Here is an 18896-nt window from a genome sequence, read left to right as displayed (position 1 = left end):
AACACGCACACCAGAAGACTTCATACACTTCAAAACAGTAATTAGACCTACTGGTAATTGTATTTCCAGGAATCCATCCTGACAGCACACTGGAGGACGTCCTTCTTATCCTTGATGGGACAGGAACACGAGAGGTTAAAAGGACCCTCCCCCTACCACCCTTCCGTGCTTTTCCAAATTAACACATCTGGATGGATGCAAAAACACAGGTTTATTTCAACAAAATAATCAATCATACAAATGTTACATCACATGAGTATAAAGATGATACATTAGGGAGGGAACTAATAGTGCTGTCAGGATGGATTCCTGGAAATACAATTACCAGTAGGTCTAATTACTGTTTTCCAGTTCACCACCTGACATCACACTGGAGAAATACCAAAGGAGAATGGTATTTAGGGTGGGACCACTGCTTGAAGTACCTTTCTACCAAAAGCCAACTGAGGTGACACTACATCTAACTTATAGTGTTTAGAAAAGGTACTAAGGCTAGACCATGATGCAGCTCTGCAGATCTGATCTGCCGTCGCCCCCCCTTTCTCTGCCCATGACGTGGCCAGGGCCCTAGATGAATGGGCTTTGATGTTGACCGGGGAATTTTGTCCTCTAGCTTTATAAGCTAAATTGATCGTGGATTTTATCCACCGTGCGATAGTCGCTTTAGACGCTTTTCTACCTTTTTTTGGACCCCTGAACTGGACGAACAAATTGTTGTCCCGTCTCCAGGGTCTGGATAAATCGAGGTACCTGAGCACCGAGTCTCTTACGTCTAAGTTGTAGTAAAATCTTTCCTTCTGATTTTTAGGGAACTGGCAACATGATGGTAAAACAATCTCCTGATTCATATTGGAATCTGACACGACTTTAGGGAGAAACGCCGCATCGAGTCGGAGTACTAATTTATCCTCGAATATCTGCAAATATGGATTCTGTACCGACAGAGCCTGTAGTTCCCCCAATCTTTTTGCCGACATGATCGCAACTAAAAATGCGGTTTTAAGGGAGAGTTTATCAATTTCTATATCCCCTGATACATCCCACGCCTGTTCACATAGGAAATTTAGAACCAAGTTCAGATCACACGGCGGGATTGACCTTCTAATCAATGGCTTTAATCTCTGGACTGCTCTAGAGAAACGGCTAATCCAGGGATAGGCAGAAAGGGAAGAATCAAAGAATACACTCAGGGCCGCTATCTGGACCCTTAATGTACTTGGTCTAAGACCTTTTTGAAACCCTGACTGCAGAAAGTCAAGAATTTTGGGGATATTTGGATGGTCAGTATCAACTGTCGTCTCTCCGCAAAACCCACAGAATCGCTTCCATATTTTCGTATAAATAGCCGATGTCACCGACTTCCTGCTGGCTTGAAGGGTAGAAATGACATAATCTGAAAGCCCTTTTGCTCTCAAGACCTTCCGTTCAGGATCCAGGCCGCCAGCTGGAGTGCTCCTGGATTCTGGTGTAGAACTGGCCCTTGTAGAAGAAGATCCTCTCTTTCTGGTAACAGGAGGGGTTCTTCCACTGACAGTTTTCTTAACAACGGAAACCAACTGCGTTTCGGCCAGTGAGGAGCTATGAGTATGACCTTGGCCCTGTCCTCGCAGATCTTTCTGAGTGTCCTCGGGATCATCGCTAGAGGAGGGAATGCATACAGAAAACCACGGATCCAGGGTTGTGAGAAGGCATCGATCACGGCTGGACTCTCCCAAGGGTTTAGGGAGTAGAAGATCTTGAGTTTCGCGTTTCCCTTTGTAGCAAATAGGTCCGCCGTCGGCATCCCCCAAAGTTGACACAGATCTTTGAACACCTCGTTCAGTTCCCACTCCGTGGGGGATACGCTTTTCCTGCTGAGGAAATATGCCAACTGGTTCTTGGAGCCCTCCAGGTGGATCGCCGAGATTGACAGAGCCGACCTTTCTGCCCACCTGAATATCCGTTCCGCCAGGTCTTGTAACGCAAGATGTCTTGGACCCCCTTGATGCCGCAGGAAGGCCAACGTTGTCGTGTTGTCTGAGAAGACCTTCACGTGTTTGTTCTGCAGCAGATGCTGCGCCGCCGTCAAGACCTCCCAAACCGCCTGTAGTTCTCTGTGGTTTGATGACTGGTTGCTGTCTTCCTCTTCCCAGCGACCTTGAAAATATCTTCCCAGTACATGACCTCCCCAACCGAGCTGACTGGCATCTGTTGTAACTGATACGCTTGGTGTTTGAAGCCATGGCACCCCCAGTCGGAGGTTTCTGGGAAGAGTCCACCACACCAGAGATCTTTTGACCTGCAGAGTAAGGCTCAGGGTCCGGTTCAGTGAGTTCTGTCTTCTGTTCCAGCTCCTCAGAACTCCCCTCTGAAGCTGTCGAGAATGAAACTGGCTCCATCTTACGCAAGGAATACAGGCCGTCATCAGACCTAGTATTTTCATCCCGTCTCTGATCGTATTTCGACCTCGGGAAAAGTGACGGATCTTCTGTATTATGCCCTTTAGCCTGTCTTCTGGAAGAAAGGACATTCTTGCTTGCGAATCGAGCATGACTCCCAAGAATTTTATTCTGGGTTTTGGAATTAGATCTGATTTCATAGTAACATAGTAACATAGTAACATAGTTAGTAAGGCCGAAAAAAGACATTTGTCCATCCAGTTCAGCCTATATTCCATCATAATAAATACCCAGATCTACGTCCTTCTACAGAACCTAATAATTGTATGATACAATATTGTTCTGCTCCAGGAAGACATCCAGGCCTCTCTTGAACCCCTCGACTGAGTTCGCCATCACCACCTCCTCAGGCAAGCAATTCCAGATTCTCACTGCCCTAACAATAAAGAATCCTCTTCTATGTTGGTGGAAAAACCTTCTCTCCTCCAGACGCAAAGAATGCCCCCTTGTGCCCGTCACCTTCCTTGGTATAAACAGATCCTCAGCGAGATATTTGTATTGTCCCCTTATATACTTATACATGGTTATTAGATCGCCCCTCAGTCGTCTTTTTTCTAGACTAAATAATCCTAATTTCGCTAATCTATCTGGGTATTGTAGTTCTCCCATCCCCTTTATTAATTTTGTTGCCCTCCTTTGTACTCTCTCTAGTTCCATTATATCCTTCCTGAGCACCGGTGCCCAAAACTGGACACAGTACTCCATGTGCGGTCTAACTAGGGATTTGTACAGAGGCAGTATAATGCTCTCATCATGTGTATCCAGACCTCTTTTAATGCACCCCATGATCCTGTTTGCCTTGGCAGCTGCTGCCTGGCACTGGCTGCTCCAGGTAAGTTTATCATTAACTAGGATCCCCAAGTCCTTCTCCCTGTCAGATTTACCCAGTGGTTTCCCATTCAGTGTGTAATGGTGATATTGATTCCCTCTTCCCATGTGTATAACCTTACATTTATCATTGTTAAACCTCATCTGCCACCTTTCAGCCCAAGTTTCCAACTTATCCAGATCCATCTGTAGCAGAATACTATCTTCTCTTGTATTAACTGCTTTACATAGTTTTGTATCATCTGCAAATATCGATATTTTACTGTGTAAACCTTCTACCAGATCATTAATGAATATGTTGAAGAGAACAGGTCCCAATACTGACCCCTGCGGTACCCCACTGGTCACAGCGACCCAGTTAGAGACTATACCATTTATAACCACCCTCTGCTTTCTATCACTAAGCCAGTTACTAACCCATTTACACACATTTTCCCCCAGACCAAGCATTCTCATTTTGTGTACCAACCTCTTGTGCGGCACGGTATCAAACGCTTTGGAAAAATCGAGATATACCACGTCCAATGACTCACCTTGGTCCAGTCTATAGCTTACCTCTTCATAAAAACTGATTAGATTGGTTTGACAGGAGCGATTTCTCATAAACCCATGCTGATATGGAGTTAAACAGTTATTCTCATTGAGATAATCCAGAATAACATCCCTCAGAAACCCTTCAAATATTTTACCAACAATAGAGGTTAGACTTACTGGCCTATAATTTCCAGGTTCACTTTTAGAGCCCTTTTTGAATATTGGCACCACATTTGCTATGCGCCAGTCCTGCGGAACAGACCCTGTCGCTATAGAGTCACTAAAAATAAGAAATAATGGTTTATCTATTACATTACTTAGTTCTCTTAGTACTCGTGGGTGTATGCCATCCGGACCCGGAGATTTATCTATTTTAATCTTATTTAGCCGGTTTCGCACCTCTTCTTGGGTTAGATTGGTGACCCTTAATATAGGGTTTTCATTGTTTCTTGGGATTTCACCTAGCATTTCATTTTCCACCGTGAATACCGTGGAGAAGAAGGTGTTTAATATGTTAGCTTTTTCCTCGTCATCTACAACCATTCTTTCCTCACTATTTTTTTAAGGGGCCTACATTTTCAGTTTTTATTCTTTTACTATTGATATAGTTGAAGAACAGTTTGGGATTAGTTTTACTCTCCTTAGCAATGTGCTTCTCTGTTTCCTTTTTGGCAGCTTTAATTAGTTTTTTAGATAAAGTATTTTTCTCCCTATAGTTTTTTAGAGCTTCAATGGTGCCATCCTGCTTTAGTAGTGCAAATGCTTTCTTTTTACTGTTAATTGCCTGTCTTACTTCTTTGTTTAGCCACATTGGGTTTTTCCTATTTCTAGTCCTTTTATTCCCACAAGGTATAAACCGCTTACACTGCCTATTTAGGATGTTCTTAAACATTTCCCATTTATTATCTGTATTCTCATTTCTGAGGATATTGTCCCAGTCTACCAGATTAAGGGCATCTCTAAGCTGTTCAAACTTTGCCTTCCTAAAGTTCAATGTTTTTGTGACTCCCTGACAAGTCCCCCTAGTGAAAGACAGGTGAAACTGCACAATATTGTGGTCGCCATTTCCTAAATGCCCAACCACCTGCAGATTTGTTATTCTGTCAGGTCTATTAGATAGTATTAGGTCTAAAAGTGCTGCTCCTCTGGTTGGATTCTGCACCAATTGTGAAAGATAATTTTTCTTGGTTATTAGCAGAAACCTGTTGCCTTTATGGGTTTCACAGGTTTCTGTTTCCCAGTTAATATCCGGGTAGTTAAAGTCCCCCATAACCAGGACCTCATTATGGGTTGCAGCTTCATCTATCTGCTTTAGAAGTAGACTTTCCATGCTTTCTGTTATATTTGGGGGTTTGTAACAGACCCCAATGAGAATTTTGTTACCATTTTTCCCTCCATGAATTTCAACCCATATGGACTCGACATCCTCATTCCCTTCGCTAATATCCTCCCTTAAAGTGGACTTTAGACAAGACTTTACATAGAGACAAACCCCTCCTCCTCTCCGATTTTTACGATCCTTTCTAAACAGACTGTAACCCTGTAAGTTAACTGCCCAGTCATAGCTTTCATCTAACCATGTCTCGGTTATTCCCACTATGTCAGTTACCTGTAGATATTTCTGCTTCTAGTTCTTCCATCTTGTTTGTCAGGCTTCTGGCGTTTGCGAGCATGCAGTTTAGAGGATTTTGTTTTGTTCCAATCTCCTCACTGTGGATTGTTTTAGAAATGTTCTTACCTCCCTTCTGAGTATGTTTTCCTGGGTCGTCTTTGTTCGAGTCTAATGTTTTTCTTCCCGTCCCCTCTTCTTCTAGTTTAACGCCCTCCTGATGAGTGTAGCGAGTCTTCTGGCGAATGTGTGTTTCCCAGGTTTGTTGAGGTGTAGTCCGTCTCTGGCGAGGAGTCCATCATATCAGTAATTCACACCGTGGTCCAGGAATCCAAATCCTTGTTGTCTGCACCATCGTCTTAGCCAGTTGTTTGCATCAAGGATCCTGTTCCATCTCCTGGTGCCATGCCCATCTACTGGAAGGATAGAAGAAAAAACTACCTGTGCATCCAGTTCCTTTACTTTCTTCCCCAACTCTTCAAAGTCCTTGCAGATTGTCGGTAGGTCCTTCCTTGCCGTGTCATTGGTGCCAACATGTATCAGAAGAAATGGGTGGACGTCCTTGGAGCTGAAGAGCTTTGGTATCCTATCGGTCACATCCTTGATCATCGCACCTGGAAGGCAGCATACTTCTCTTGCAGTTATGTCCGGTCTGCAGATGGCTGCTTCTGTGCCTCTCAGTAGTGAGTCTCCCACCACCACCACTCTTCGTTGCTTCTTGGCTGTACTTTTTGCTGTCACTTGTTGCTTTGTGCCCTTTTCTTTTTTTGCTTGCTGGTATTGCTTCATTCTTAGGTGTGCCATCTTCATCCTCTACAAAGATTTGATATCGGTTCTTCAGTTGTGTGGTTGGTGATTTCTCCATGGTCTTCTTGCTTCTTTTGGTCACATGCTTCCACTCATCTGCTTTTGGAGGTTCTCTGACACTTTTTTCACCTTCTGTGACCAGTAGAGATGCTTCTGTTCTGTCTAGAAAGTCTTCATTCTCTTTGATGAGTTTCAAAGTTGCTATTCTTTCTTCCAGACCCCGCACCTTTTCTTCTAAAAGGGCCACTAGTCTACACTTCTGACAGGTGAAATTGGATTCTTCTTCTGGTCGATCTGTGAACATGTAGCACATGCTGCAGCTCACCATGTAGGTTGTCACATCTGCCATGTTGCTCCTAGATCCTGCTGACTTGCTGTGTGTTTTCCTTCTTGTGTAATCTACTCAGCCAAGCTCTCTTGCAATAATGTCCTACAGGCAAAAATTTGAGCGCCGTATGCAAATTAGCCTCCTGAAGCTTGAATCCCTGGTTTGGTGATGCTTTCGAAGCAGCTGGTCCCGGCTGTACCCAACGATCTTCTAGCTTAGGGAGACTTCGCTTCTCCCAGAAGGCACCTGGAATATGCAAATTAGCCTCCTGAAGCTTGAATCCCTGGTTTGGTGATGCTTTCGAAGCAGCTGGTCCCGGCTGTACCCAACGATCTTCTAGCTTAGGGAGACTTCGCTTCTCCCAGAAGGCACCTGGAATATGCAAATTAGCCTCCTGAAGCTTGAATCCCTGGTTTGGTGATGCTTTCGAAGCAGCTGGTCCCGGCTGTACCCAACGATCTTCTAGCTTAGGGAGACTTCGCTTCTCCCAGAAGGCACCTGGAATATGCAAATTAGCCTCCTGAAGCTTGAATCCCTGGTTTGGTGATGCTTTCGAAGCAGCTGGTCCCGGCTGTACCCAACGATCTTCTAGCTTAGGGAGACTTCGCTTCTCCCAGAAGGCACCTGGAATATGCAAATTAGCCTCCTGAAGCTTGAATCCCTGGTTTGGTGATGCTTTCGAAGCAGCTGGTCCCGGCTGTACCCAACGATCTTCTAGCTTAGGGAGACTTCGCTTCTCCCAGAAGGCACCTGGAATATGCAAATTAGCCTCCTGAAGCTTGAATCCCTGGTTTGGTGATGCTTTCGAAGCAGCTGGTCCCGGCTGTACCCAACGATCTTCTAGCTTAGGGAGACTTCGCTTCTCCCAGAAGGCACCTGGAATATGCAAATTAGCCTCCTGAAGCTTGAATCCCTGGTTTGGTGATGCTTTCGAAGCAGCTGGTCCCGGCTGTACCCAACGATCTTCTAGCTTAGGGAGACTTCGCTTCTCCCAGAAGGCACCTGGAATATGCAAATTAGCCTCCTGAAGCTTGAATCCCTGGTTTGGTGATGCTTTCTCCCAATTTATAATCCATCCCAGATTCTCTAGTGTTGAGATGAGGGTCTGACAGTTGATGCTGAGCTGGACTTCTGAGTCTGCCGCTATTAAGAAGTCGTCTAAGTAGGGAACCACCATTATATCCCGATTCCTCAGGCAAGCGACTACTTCCACCATAAGTTTTATAAAAACCCTGGGAGCGGAAGCCAGGCCGAAGGGGAGACAGCGGAACTGGAAATGGAAGATCTTTCCTTCCAAGATTACCGTGAACCGCAGGAACCTCTGATGACTTAGATAAATGGGTACATGGTAATATGCAGTCTTTAAGTCTAGAGTGCACATTACCATGTCTTTTCCCAACAGAGGGATGGTAGACCGAATCGATTCCATCTTGAACCTTTTGTAAAGGACCCAATTGTTCAGATGTTTCAAATTTATAATCGTTCTCGATTCTCCCGATGGTTTTTTTATCGAGAAGAGATTGGAGTAGTGACCCCTGCACTCTTCCTGAGGGGGTACCGGAACAATGGCCGCCATTTTTAAAAGGTCTTGAATATCTGACCACATGGGGGATGGCAGCTTTAGATGGGAGCTGGATACCAGGAATCTTTCGGAAGGAAGGGATGTAAATTCTATTTTGTATCCCTGGGATACTATTTGTAAGACCCATGGACTTGTTGTGATCTCCCTCCAACCTCCCAGAAATCCTGTCAGACGACCCCCTACTCTGATGGCGTCATATTCTGCGGTAGCTGGACCCTGGTCCAGAGTAGCTCGCTTCTTTATTTTTAGACCTGTTATCCCCCCCTTTTTGGTAGCTCCACCTACCCTGCTTTCCCTTACCCCTATAATCGGGTTTTTGATTATAGCGGGGCCTCCGAAAGGGCTGGAATTTTTTAGGCTTTTCTTCCGGAAAACCTTTCTTGACATCTGCGGCTTTTTCTAAAATATCGTCGAGGACCGGTCCGAAGACCCTGCCCCCGGAAAAGGGTATAGAACACAATTTTTTTTTTTTTAGAGTGCATGTGCCCCGACCAGCTCTTAAGCCAAATAGCACTATGGGCTGCGTTAGATAGACATTGACCTCTAGCCGCGAACCTGACAGATTCTGCAGATGCGTCTGCCAAGAAGGTAGTTGCTAGTTTTAGCAAAGGTAGGTACTTTAGAATAGTTTCTATGGGAGTCTTGGCTATCAATTGATCTTGAAGATCATCTAGCCAAAGGTCCATAGAGCGGGCCACTGATGTCGCTGCAATATTAGCCCCAATAATCACCGAGGAACTTTCCCAGGCCCTTTTTAGAAGGCCATCTGCCTTCCTGTCCATGGGCTCTTTTAAATTGGAAGAGTCTTCAAACGGAATCGCCGTCCTTTTGGAGACTTTAGCCAAAGGTATGTCTATCTTTGGTATATCGACCCACTCTAACTTCATCTGGATTGAACGGCAAGCGAAGTCTGAAGTCCTTAGGCTAGGGTCACATTGCGTTAGTGCAATCCGTTTAGCGCTAGCGGATTGCGCTAACGCAATGTTTTTTATGGGGCCACGTTCGGGGTCGCGGTAACGTCCCCGCTCTTGCAGATCCCCGATCTGCGAGAGCGGGGAACGGACCGCGGGCGCGCCTCGGACGCTGCAAGCAGCGTCCGCGGCGCGCCAGGAATCTCCGGCGCGTCGCTAGCGCGTGCCGAACATGGCACGTGCTAGTGTAGCGCGTTCCCATTAGCGTGAATGGGCGCGTTAACGGCCGCGTTGCACGGCGTTAATTTCGCCGTGCAACGCTGTCCGTTTAACGCGGTCCCATAACGCAATGGGAACCCAGCCTTAGGGATAGTCAGTCTTTTCTCGGCTTCCTCCCATTCCTCCAGAATCATAGATCTGATATGGGAGTTTACAGGGAAGACTTTAGAGGTCTGTGAGCGCAAGCCCCCAAACATCTCATCTTGAACGAAGCAAGATGGCTGCGGCTCCTCGATCTGCATGGTATGCTTCCAACAGTTCTCCTGTGTCTGCGGCGGAGAACAAATATCTTCTCCCTTTCTCCGGGGGATCTCTATTCTCATCTTCCTCCTCTACCTTCGACCCACAGGATGATGAGTCTACGGAAGAGTACTCGACCCTCGGCCTTTCCTTGGCCTCTCCGAAGGTGAAGGTGAGACTTGAGGGAGTACCAGACTTGAGACTGAAGCCTGAACCTCCTCCCTTATCATGGCTCTCATATTTGACATAAGAGACGCCTGTTCCTCTCCTATGACTTTGCAGGTGCATGCTTCACATAGGGGTTTCTGCCAGGAATCCTTTAGCTTAACCGCACAGATAAGACACTTCTTATTCCTACCGGGCTTCTTTACCGATTTCTCGGACAGGGAGGCTGCCTATGAAAAAAAAAAAAAAAAATTATATATATATATATATATATATAATTTTTTTTTTTTTTTTTCATAGGCAGCCTCCCTGTCCGAGAAATCGGTAAAGAAGCCGAGAAATCGGTAAAGATATATATATATCTCAAACACTAGCGTTTTTTTTTTTTTTTTACCCAGGGCTTCCCTACTTACTAGTGCTGCTGACTCCTGCCCCTCTGCTCTAGCTGCGTCCTCCATGATGCTCTAGAGATCGCTACTGCCCCTGCACCATACCTTTTATTCTGTTCCTCATCTTCAAAACAGCGCTCCAGCACTCTCCACCGCTCTTTTCCCTGCACTTCCTGTTGCAGAGACGCCGTCCATCCCCCTCAGCCGCAAACCGGAAGTGACGTGCGGCCGGAAAGAGAGGAAGGTGCGGCGATGATCTGGTTCCCCCAGCGGCCGCATGGGGACGCCGGCGTCTGCAGAGGCCGCCGCTGGGCCGCGCACACCAGGGGACGGACGGAGAGATCGAGAGCCCCCGCCAGGGAGAAGCGATCCCCAAACCAGGAGCAGCGCTACACTGGTAGGCCAAGGGACCCTCGGGCGGGTGTCAGCCAGCGGGTGTCTCATGGAGGGAAGGGTGAGGCTGAGCTCCCCCGATCCACAGAACGGCAGATCCTCTCGTCCGTTCCTATCCCTGATGGGACAGGAAAAACACTGAAGGGTGGTAGGGGGAGGGTCCTTTTAACCTCTCGTGTTCCTGTCCCATCAAGGATAAGAAGGACGTCCTCCAGTGTGCTGTCAGGTGGTGAACTGGAAATTTATGTTAAGGACCTATAATTCTGCCCTTCACCTCGCCAAACAGACCTACTTCACCACCCTGATCTCCTCACTATCCAATAACCCCAAGAAACATTTTGACACCTTTCACTCCCTCCTCAGGCCAAAAGCACAAGCCCCTATCACAGACATTTGTGCTGATGACCTTGCCTCCCACTTTATAGAGAAAGTAGACAATATCCGTCAGGAAATCCGCTCCCAATCACCAAGTGCAGTGACTCCCATCCCTCCCTGCATTTCCCCTGGCTCACTCTCCACATTCAATCCCATCACAGAAGAAGTAGTCTCCAGGCTCCTCTCCTCTTCTCGTCCGACTACATGCACCACCGACCCCATTCCCTTACATCTCCTCCAGACGGAACGGAGGGATTCCATCCTGAAGCGTGAGACCCTGACAAAACTTGTTGAGCAGTTTCAGGTCCAAAATGGGCCGCACCGTTCAGTCTTTCACGACCACAAATAAGTTAGAGTAGAACCCTTCTAACATCTCATTTTCTCAGAAGAGGAATAATTACCTCAACTTGGCGTAGCAATGGCTCGGTAGAAAGGCTGTACCTTCGCTTCTATTTTTGGGGGACGTGAAGCTGTGCCGCAGAACGGGGCAAAAAAAAAAAATATCTATCTTGTATCCGGAGAACACCAGGTCTTTGACCCATTTGTCGTGAACGACGGAGAGCCAGGAATAGACGACTGCCTACTCTGCTGGTGTCGACCAGATAATGCCACAAGTGATTGAGGCGAGAATCTATGAGATCTGGATCAATTAGATGTACATTGCTTGGGTCGGCCCGTCCAAGACGGGTTGGTCTTACACAAGACCTGGGGACCCCTGTCCCCATGAGGGGAACATCCCCATCCTGAAGAGGTGGTTGCAATGGACCAGCCGGGATTGCTGCAAAAAGACCGGAAACGTGTCTGTTGCTGGCTGCAAAAAGGTCGTCTACCCTTCTGCTGGGGTAAGAAGATAAGCTGATCCAGCTTCTCACCAAATAGACTACCACTCTGTTAAGGCAGAGAAGTTAGGGATTTTTTGGACACAGAGTCGGCTGTTGTGAATTCTGTGGCAGAGTTCACTCCTGTGGTCACAAGTGGTACTTCGGCTGATTCTCTCTGGGAGCTTCCGTTTGTGGAGGAAAGTGGTACTGCAGCTTCTGAGTTTCCTCCCTCAGGTGATCTGGTGAGGTCGTTAGCTGCTTCTCTACTTAACTCCACCTAATGCTTTGATCCATGCTTCCTGTCAATGTTCCAGCGTTGGACTTGTTTTTCCCTGGATCATTCCTGTGGCCTGCTGCTCTGCATAGCTAAGTGCTTCTTTGCTATTTTTCTGTCCAGCTTGTCTATTTGTTTTGCTGGAAGCTCTGGGACGCAAAGGGTGTACCTCCGTGCCGTTAGTTCGGTACGGAGGGTCTTTTTGCCCCCTTTGCGTGGTTTTCTTTAGGGTTTTGTGTAGACCGCAAAGTTATCTTTCCTATCCTCGTTCTGTCTAGAATTTCGGGCCTCACTTTGCTGAATCTATTTCATCCCTACGTTTGTCTTTTCATCTTACTCACAGTCATATGTGGGGGGCTGCCTTTTCCTTTGGGGTATTTCTCTGAGGCAAGGTAGGCTTATTTTTCTATCTTCAGGCTAGTTAATTTCTCAGGCTGTGCAGAGTTGCATAGGGAGCGTTAGGCGCAATCCACAGCTGCCTCTAGTTGTGTTTGGAGAGAATCAGGAATTGCGGTCTACAGAGTTCCCACGTCTCAGAGCTCGTTCTATTATTTTGGGTTATTGTCAGATCACTGTATGTGCTCTGATCGCTATGTACATTGTGTTACTGAATTGCCTATCACAACAGTCGGCTCACTATAACCCTGAGCCACAGTGCTCTTCTGATTTTGAAGGCGTTAGAGGCTGCAAGCAGCACAGTTAGCCGTGTCCAGGGAAGCGTGTACCAAGTAATCCCCGGCCAGGGAGATCTGTTTGGAAAGATCCGCTACCTCCAGGGGGAGATCACTATCCTGAATGGATCTGATCAGTGTATCTGCCCTTGAGACCATCACTTTAGTTACCAAGCAGCGGCAAAGGAGATGAGTGCCGAGCCAGAGGCCTCAAAAACTGAGCGGGCAAGATCTTCTAACTGTCTGAGATCTTTATTGGAGGATCCGTCTGGTTAGGATAAGAGGGTCTTGGTGGCCAGGTGAAAATACGGATGGATCAACGGGAGGGGGATTCAGCCCATTCCTTCTGCAGATCCGAAGAAAAAGTATCTCGCCTCCAGAGGCTTCTGTCCTGTGAAGCGCTTGTCAGGTCGCTCTCTATGCCGCCGAATTATGTCCTGAAACCCGGGATGGTTGGAGAAAATCCTGTGCGGGCATTTGATCCTCTTGAAGGACACAGAGAGATCCGAAACAGCGATAGAGTCCTAGTGAACCTTCAAGGTCTGGTTGACAGCCTCAATGAGACTATCCATCGTTGCCTGATAATCCGGTGAATCAAGGTCAAGGGGAATATCAGAATTAGACTCCGAGTCCTGGTCACTGCGAACCTAGGGTGAGGAGGAGCGGGTAACGGAGCTTATGGATGCAGAGGCGCGAGAGGGCTCAACAGAAGAGCTATGGGACCAGTTTCCTAGATGCGGAGCTGACGGATGCAGAGGCGCGAAAGGGCTCGACAGAAGAGCTATGGACCAGTTTCCTAGATGTGAGGAGTGATTGACTGAGGGTGGCCCCTGCTGGCCAACAGTTCCCGATAAGTAGAGGAGCTTTCTAAGACAGGCAGACGAACGCCCCGACCCGTGAAGGGATCCTGGAATGACTCAATCGCTTTAGCGAGTAAAGCCATGGACTGCGACAGTGACGAGCCCAATCGGGGGGAGGGGGAACTAGGTACACTGGGCTCTGCAGCGGCGGAGGGCTCCTGAACACATTTGGGATTACAGGCTTTACAGAAAGGCATAGTCTGTCCCCATGGCAGGTGGTTAAAAAAAACACTTATGATAACCACCTTGGATGTCCTAGAGAGTATTCAGCTGAGAAGCTCCAACAGGATGCTAGTAAGCCCCCAGAGGATACTGCAGAGTAGGGCTACTGAGTGTCACAGCTCCGAGAACTCACCCATGTTGGCACTGTAGGGTTGTCCTCCCGTGTACTGCGCTCCTCCGACCAGCCTGGGAGTGTGAACACTACTATCTTCCGAAGGAGCTGGGATTCGAGGGAAGCTCACCAAGTGCAGTGGAAGCAGGCTGCCCGTGTAGAGAGGCACCCAGTAGAAAAAAAGATGGCTGCCGGGAACACCAGAGAATCTCGCCAAGACGTGGGCAGAGCCTGTTGCCGCCGTCTTGAAGTGAGCAGAGTCTCCGGGTTGTGGCTGAGCATATGTCAGAGCCAGGGCCTAAATTTCTGGCGCCGGCCAGACTGCGCCGGGGAGCATGGGGAATGGCGCTGAAAGCGCTTTTACAGGAGCCCTCTTCCGGGGTTGTGACCCTTTCCGGAGCTTGCCTGTCACTGACCCACACTTACCTGAGGTGTGCATACCGGTACGGAAAGCCGTAGGAGAAGAAGATGAAGCCCAGGACCCAACTGCTGTGACAGGTTAGCCGTTGACTGTGCAGGGACCTTCATTTACCAACCATTTAACAGAGAAGTGGAGAGTGATCATTCGCCTCCTTCCATCACCACTGTTTATCAGTGGTGATGCAGTGGGGGCCGCATGGACGCCATCAATGCCTCTGGACATCCTAGGGGTTAAATCCCCCAAGATTGGACAGGACCATTGGTCCGGCTGTAGTAAGCCTGGATGCAGAGTGGGGGGGGGTACATGGAGGTGACAAGGCAATCTGTTGTTTAGGTGGGAAGATTGGTGTTGGTGCCCTGAAGGGAACCGTCGCCCCTAAAAATAGATCTCAGGCATACATTGGTAAAGTATGAAGGAGGGGTACGTAGAGGCGACACTCCACATTCCCGCCTGTTGTAGGTTTGGGGAGAGCAGAGGACTCCATCGCCCCCTGAAATCCTTGCAAAAAAAATTGAAAGCAAAAATAAAAAATGGATATTTTCTGAAGAACACATGTGCCTCCTACGGACACTAAGCTTGAACTGGTTCGGCTGGGTGTATACTGCAGAGGAGGAGCTAATCTCTTTTGTGTTTACTTTGTGTCAGCTTCCTAGTGGCAGCAGCATAACACCCATGGTCCTGTGTCCTCCAATGAGGCAAAGAAGAAATTCTAATGCTTGCCTCCGAAACTGAACATTTCTAGGCACACTACCTCGCTCCATAAGTAGGAGATCCTCCTTATGGCAGAACAAAAAAAAAAAGTACAGCTCGTAATCTTGAAAGCACAACTTTAAGGAGAGTAATGTCCCGGCCAACTTGTATCCCATCTGTCATTTGGGCCCAGATTTATACCAGAACTTTTTAGATGGAAATATTAAACTGACAAAAGTCTAGAAAGTCTCCTTACAATTACACAATCTAATTACATAATAAAATTCAACACTAAAGGTACCGTCACATTAAGCGACGCTGCAGCGATATAGACAACGAGCCAATCGCGGCAGCGTCGCTGTTTAGGTCGCTAGGAGACGTCAAACACGGCAACAGCAAAATTATGCAGGAGCGATCCAGTGACGTACTTATCGTTCTCGCTGGTTGTTCGCTCCATGAAAAAACATTGCAGGCATCGTTTTATTTGCTGTCAAACATGACGAATCACGCCGACCTGACGACCAAATAAAGTTCCTGACTTTCAGCAACGACCAGCGATGTCACAGCAGGATCCTGATCGCTGCTGCATGTCAAACACAACGAGATCGCTATCCAGGATGCTGCAATGTCACGGATCGTTGTCGTTCTCGTTGGAAAGTTGCTCAGTGTTGAAGGTACCTTTATAAGTCTAGAGGTAGGATAAAAAAGGGGCATGAACCTGCCACGTTTATGATCCTACCAAGATCAGAGAGAATAAAACATTCATGTGTTTAAACTATTTTTTTTAGCAATAACAAAATCTACATGAAGAATATAAACAATTTTGTAATTCTTTGATAAACGCAATAAAGTAACCTCATCAGCTAAAACATTTTGATGACTAGCAAAAATATAAAAACCAAAACAAAATGCTATACCTTACCATATTTGTCCCCGATTTGTCACTGTGTGAGGCCTGTTCTTCCTAATCTGCTAGTCACCTTCTAATCTACTTACAGTGGATATATATATATATATATATATATATATATATATATATATATATATATATATATATATATATATATATAAAATTTTTTTTTTTTTTTTTTTTTTTACACAGAAATAAGTAACAATGAAATTGCAGAAAAATTGGACAGTTTAGAACACAGGTATAAGGTGAAAGGTCCAACTTTGTCTGCAAATTTATTATTGTTATTTTTTTCCGATTAAACTTTGTTAATCTTATTTGGACAAGTTTGTTCTATTTTTCTTTGTGTTTTCATTAATTATAGGAGTGTTACTTTTAACCACTAGGTATAGGCTCTGATGGACTATCATTATGTATTCTGTTCTGAGGATTTCACTTACCTTTCCATACTTGCTGAAGAGATTCTTCAAATCAGTTGCTCTTGTTGTAGATGAAAGTCCACTCACCCACAAATTCTTACCAGAGCTGGCATCAATTTGTCCTACCCCCAAAAAAAAAAAAAATTGAAGGTCATAAATCTTGAAATAAAAAATAAAAAAATTTAAAAAAAAAAACTGTACAGAGACATTAAAGTCAACTGTACAAACGTTCTGTGACATGTGTGAGGCTGACACATGAGCTTCAGAAAACCTGAAACTCCAAATCATTCATTGGACTTTAGGTGAAAAATTGGAACACTTCAAGATGATCTCTTTCATAAATGACATGAAAAATTAAATCTAAAAACCTGTTTAGTGAGAAGGGACAACTTCTAACCCCTTTATGACCAAAGCTTTTTTGAGTTTTGCGTTTTCATTCTTTGCTCCCCTTCTTTCCAGAGCCATAAAACTTTTTTTTATTTTTACATCAATATGGCCATGTTTGGGCTTCATTTTTGCCAGACGAGTTGTACTTTTGAACATCATTGGTTTTAGCATGTCATGTACTCGAAAACGTGAAAAAAATTCCAACTGCGGTGAAACTGCAAAAAAAAGTGCAATCCCAGGAGGTGCAAGTGGCCTCAGCAGGTCCCCAGGGGTTAAGCTCAACTCTGAGGGGCTACAACTACCAAACCAGTGCCTGAGGGGCACCCAAGTGTGAAAGTCTTGCAGGGGCAGCCCGGGCACCATTCCAAAGCACTATCTGTAGTTCCTTCAGGAAATACCCATCTAGTTATTATTCTTCTCCGCGTTTTCCGCAATTAATGCGGCCCGAACCACTCGGCGCAAAGACCTTTTTCAGGCGGCGTTTCGAAGCCCTCGATGGGGACAGGTGTGCTATGTATTTTTGGAGTCGATCCGATTTGTAGTTTAAAAAATAAAATAAAAAATTGCGTTTAAAAAAAAATTCCCATAGGAATTAATGGCGACCTTTCCATGACCCCCCAACTGACATGCCAACCACAGCGCAGGTGCACTGACCTTACAAAGATGGCAGCTATGCAAATGTACGGTGTCTGTATATAGGGGGATGTTTGTATATGTGTGTGAAAAGTAAGCAACCCACAACGCCTCTGACCCACAACGCCTCTGACCCACAACGCCTCTGACCCACAACGCCTCTGACCCACAACGCCTCTGACCCACAACTCCTCTGACCCACAACTCCTCTGACCCACAACTCCTCTGACCCACAACTCCTCTGACCCACAACTCCTCTGACCCACAACTCCTCTGACCCACAACTCCTCTGACCCACAACTCTAGCCCTAACGGGAAAATTGAAATAAATACATTTTTTTATGGTGCTTGAACCCTCTAGCGTCGCAATCGTCATTCAGTGTGAAGGGACCTTAAGGACTTACTAGTCCACTAATTGTACAATTTTATTGAGTAAATAGGGACCACTGCACTGCTATGAGAAATGGATATGACAAGGTTCCCTGATTTCTATAACAAATGTTAGTGGCCTGATTAATGAAAATTGCCTCAGAGTAAAACCATTTTGGTTGTCCACAGCAGCCAGAGGTCAGCTTTCATATTTGAAACTGCTGAGGTAAAATGAAAGCTGACCTCTGATTGGTTGTCAGGGCAACTAGAGCTGTCTGTCAGGCAGTTTCACTGTGTGAGGCCTGTTCTTCCTAATCTGCTGGTCACCATCTAATCTAACTTTACATTCTTACAGTGGATACCTGATACACTGCTGTAAAGCTGGCAGCACTGTTCAAGCACCATGTATTTCCTTCAGGAAATGCCCATCTAGTTACAAATTAAAAGTTTTGAATTTTTTTCTTCATCAATTAATTTTTTACAGATTTCTAAAGTTTTGAAAAAGCGCGGATTTTGGCCTGGTATGGCTTTACATTTTTTAGACATCTCTCGGTCTAGAATTAAGATAAAGAGGTGGGAGAGGCATCATTTTTCTCAGAACGGTATCGGCTTACGTTTGATATGTCACAAGACTGTTTCTTTATATTTGGTTTTGGAGAATTCAAAATTTTGAAGCTCAATTGTGAAAAAAACCTATGTTTTAAAATTGTGAAAACATGCATGTGTCTTACTTGTGCTCGTTTACACTGTGTTCCAAATTATTATGCAAATTGGATTTAAGTGTCATAAAGATTTAATTGTTTTGTTTTTCAAATAAACTAATGGATGGTATTGTGTCTCAGAGCTCAATGGATCACTGAAATCAATCTTAAATACATGTGATAATTAGTTTTCCTGGTGATTCAAAATAAAGGAAAACTACTTAAAAATGATGTTCCACATTATTAAGCAGGCCACAGTTTTCAAGTAACATGGAAAATAAAAAGAATCTCTGCTCCCTAAAAGCATCAAATAGTGCAATGCCTTGGTCAAGGGATGAAAACATTAGATATTTCCCTAAAACTTAAGCGTTATCATTGTACTGTTAAGAGATTTGTGGCTGAATCTGAGCACAGACGTGTTCTTGCTGATAAAGGCATAATGAGGAAGGTTTCTGCCAGACAAATTCATGGGATTAAGAGAGCAGCTGCCAAAATACCATTACAAAGCAGCAAACAGTTATTTAAAGC

The 18896-nt window shown here is 45.7% G+C and overlaps 1 protein-coding gene across 8 annotated transcripts in view; it reads right to left on the bottom strand.

Annotated features, from left to right (window-relative positions):
* Positions 1–18896, bottom strand: part of LOC138680452 (scaffold attachment factor B2-like) — a 702355-nt gene that overhangs the window by 489630 nt on the left and 193829 nt on the right. For all 8 annotated transcript variants that reach the window (XR_011321619.1, XR_011321628.1, XM_069767880.1 and 5 more), the window contains exon 7: positions 16300–16400. Coding sequence is in view for 6 of the 8 variants with exons in the window: in XM_069767880.1 (XP_069623981.1) it covers positions 16300–16400 (101 nt within the window). In the remaining 2 variants the exon portion in view is untranslated. The remainder of the gene's footprint in view (positions 1–16299; positions 16401–18896) is intronic.

This window comes from Ranitomeya imitator, chromosome 1, assembly GCF_032444005.1.
Source record: "Ranitomeya imitator isolate aRanImi1 chromosome 1, aRanImi1.pri, whole genome shotgun sequence".
Lineage (NCBI taxonomy): Eukaryota > Metazoa > Chordata > Amphibia > Anura > Dendrobatidae > Ranitomeya > Ranitomeya imitator.
The sequence above is the reverse complement of the archived record's forward strand: the minus strand, read 5'-3'. Positions and strand labels throughout refer to the sequence as shown.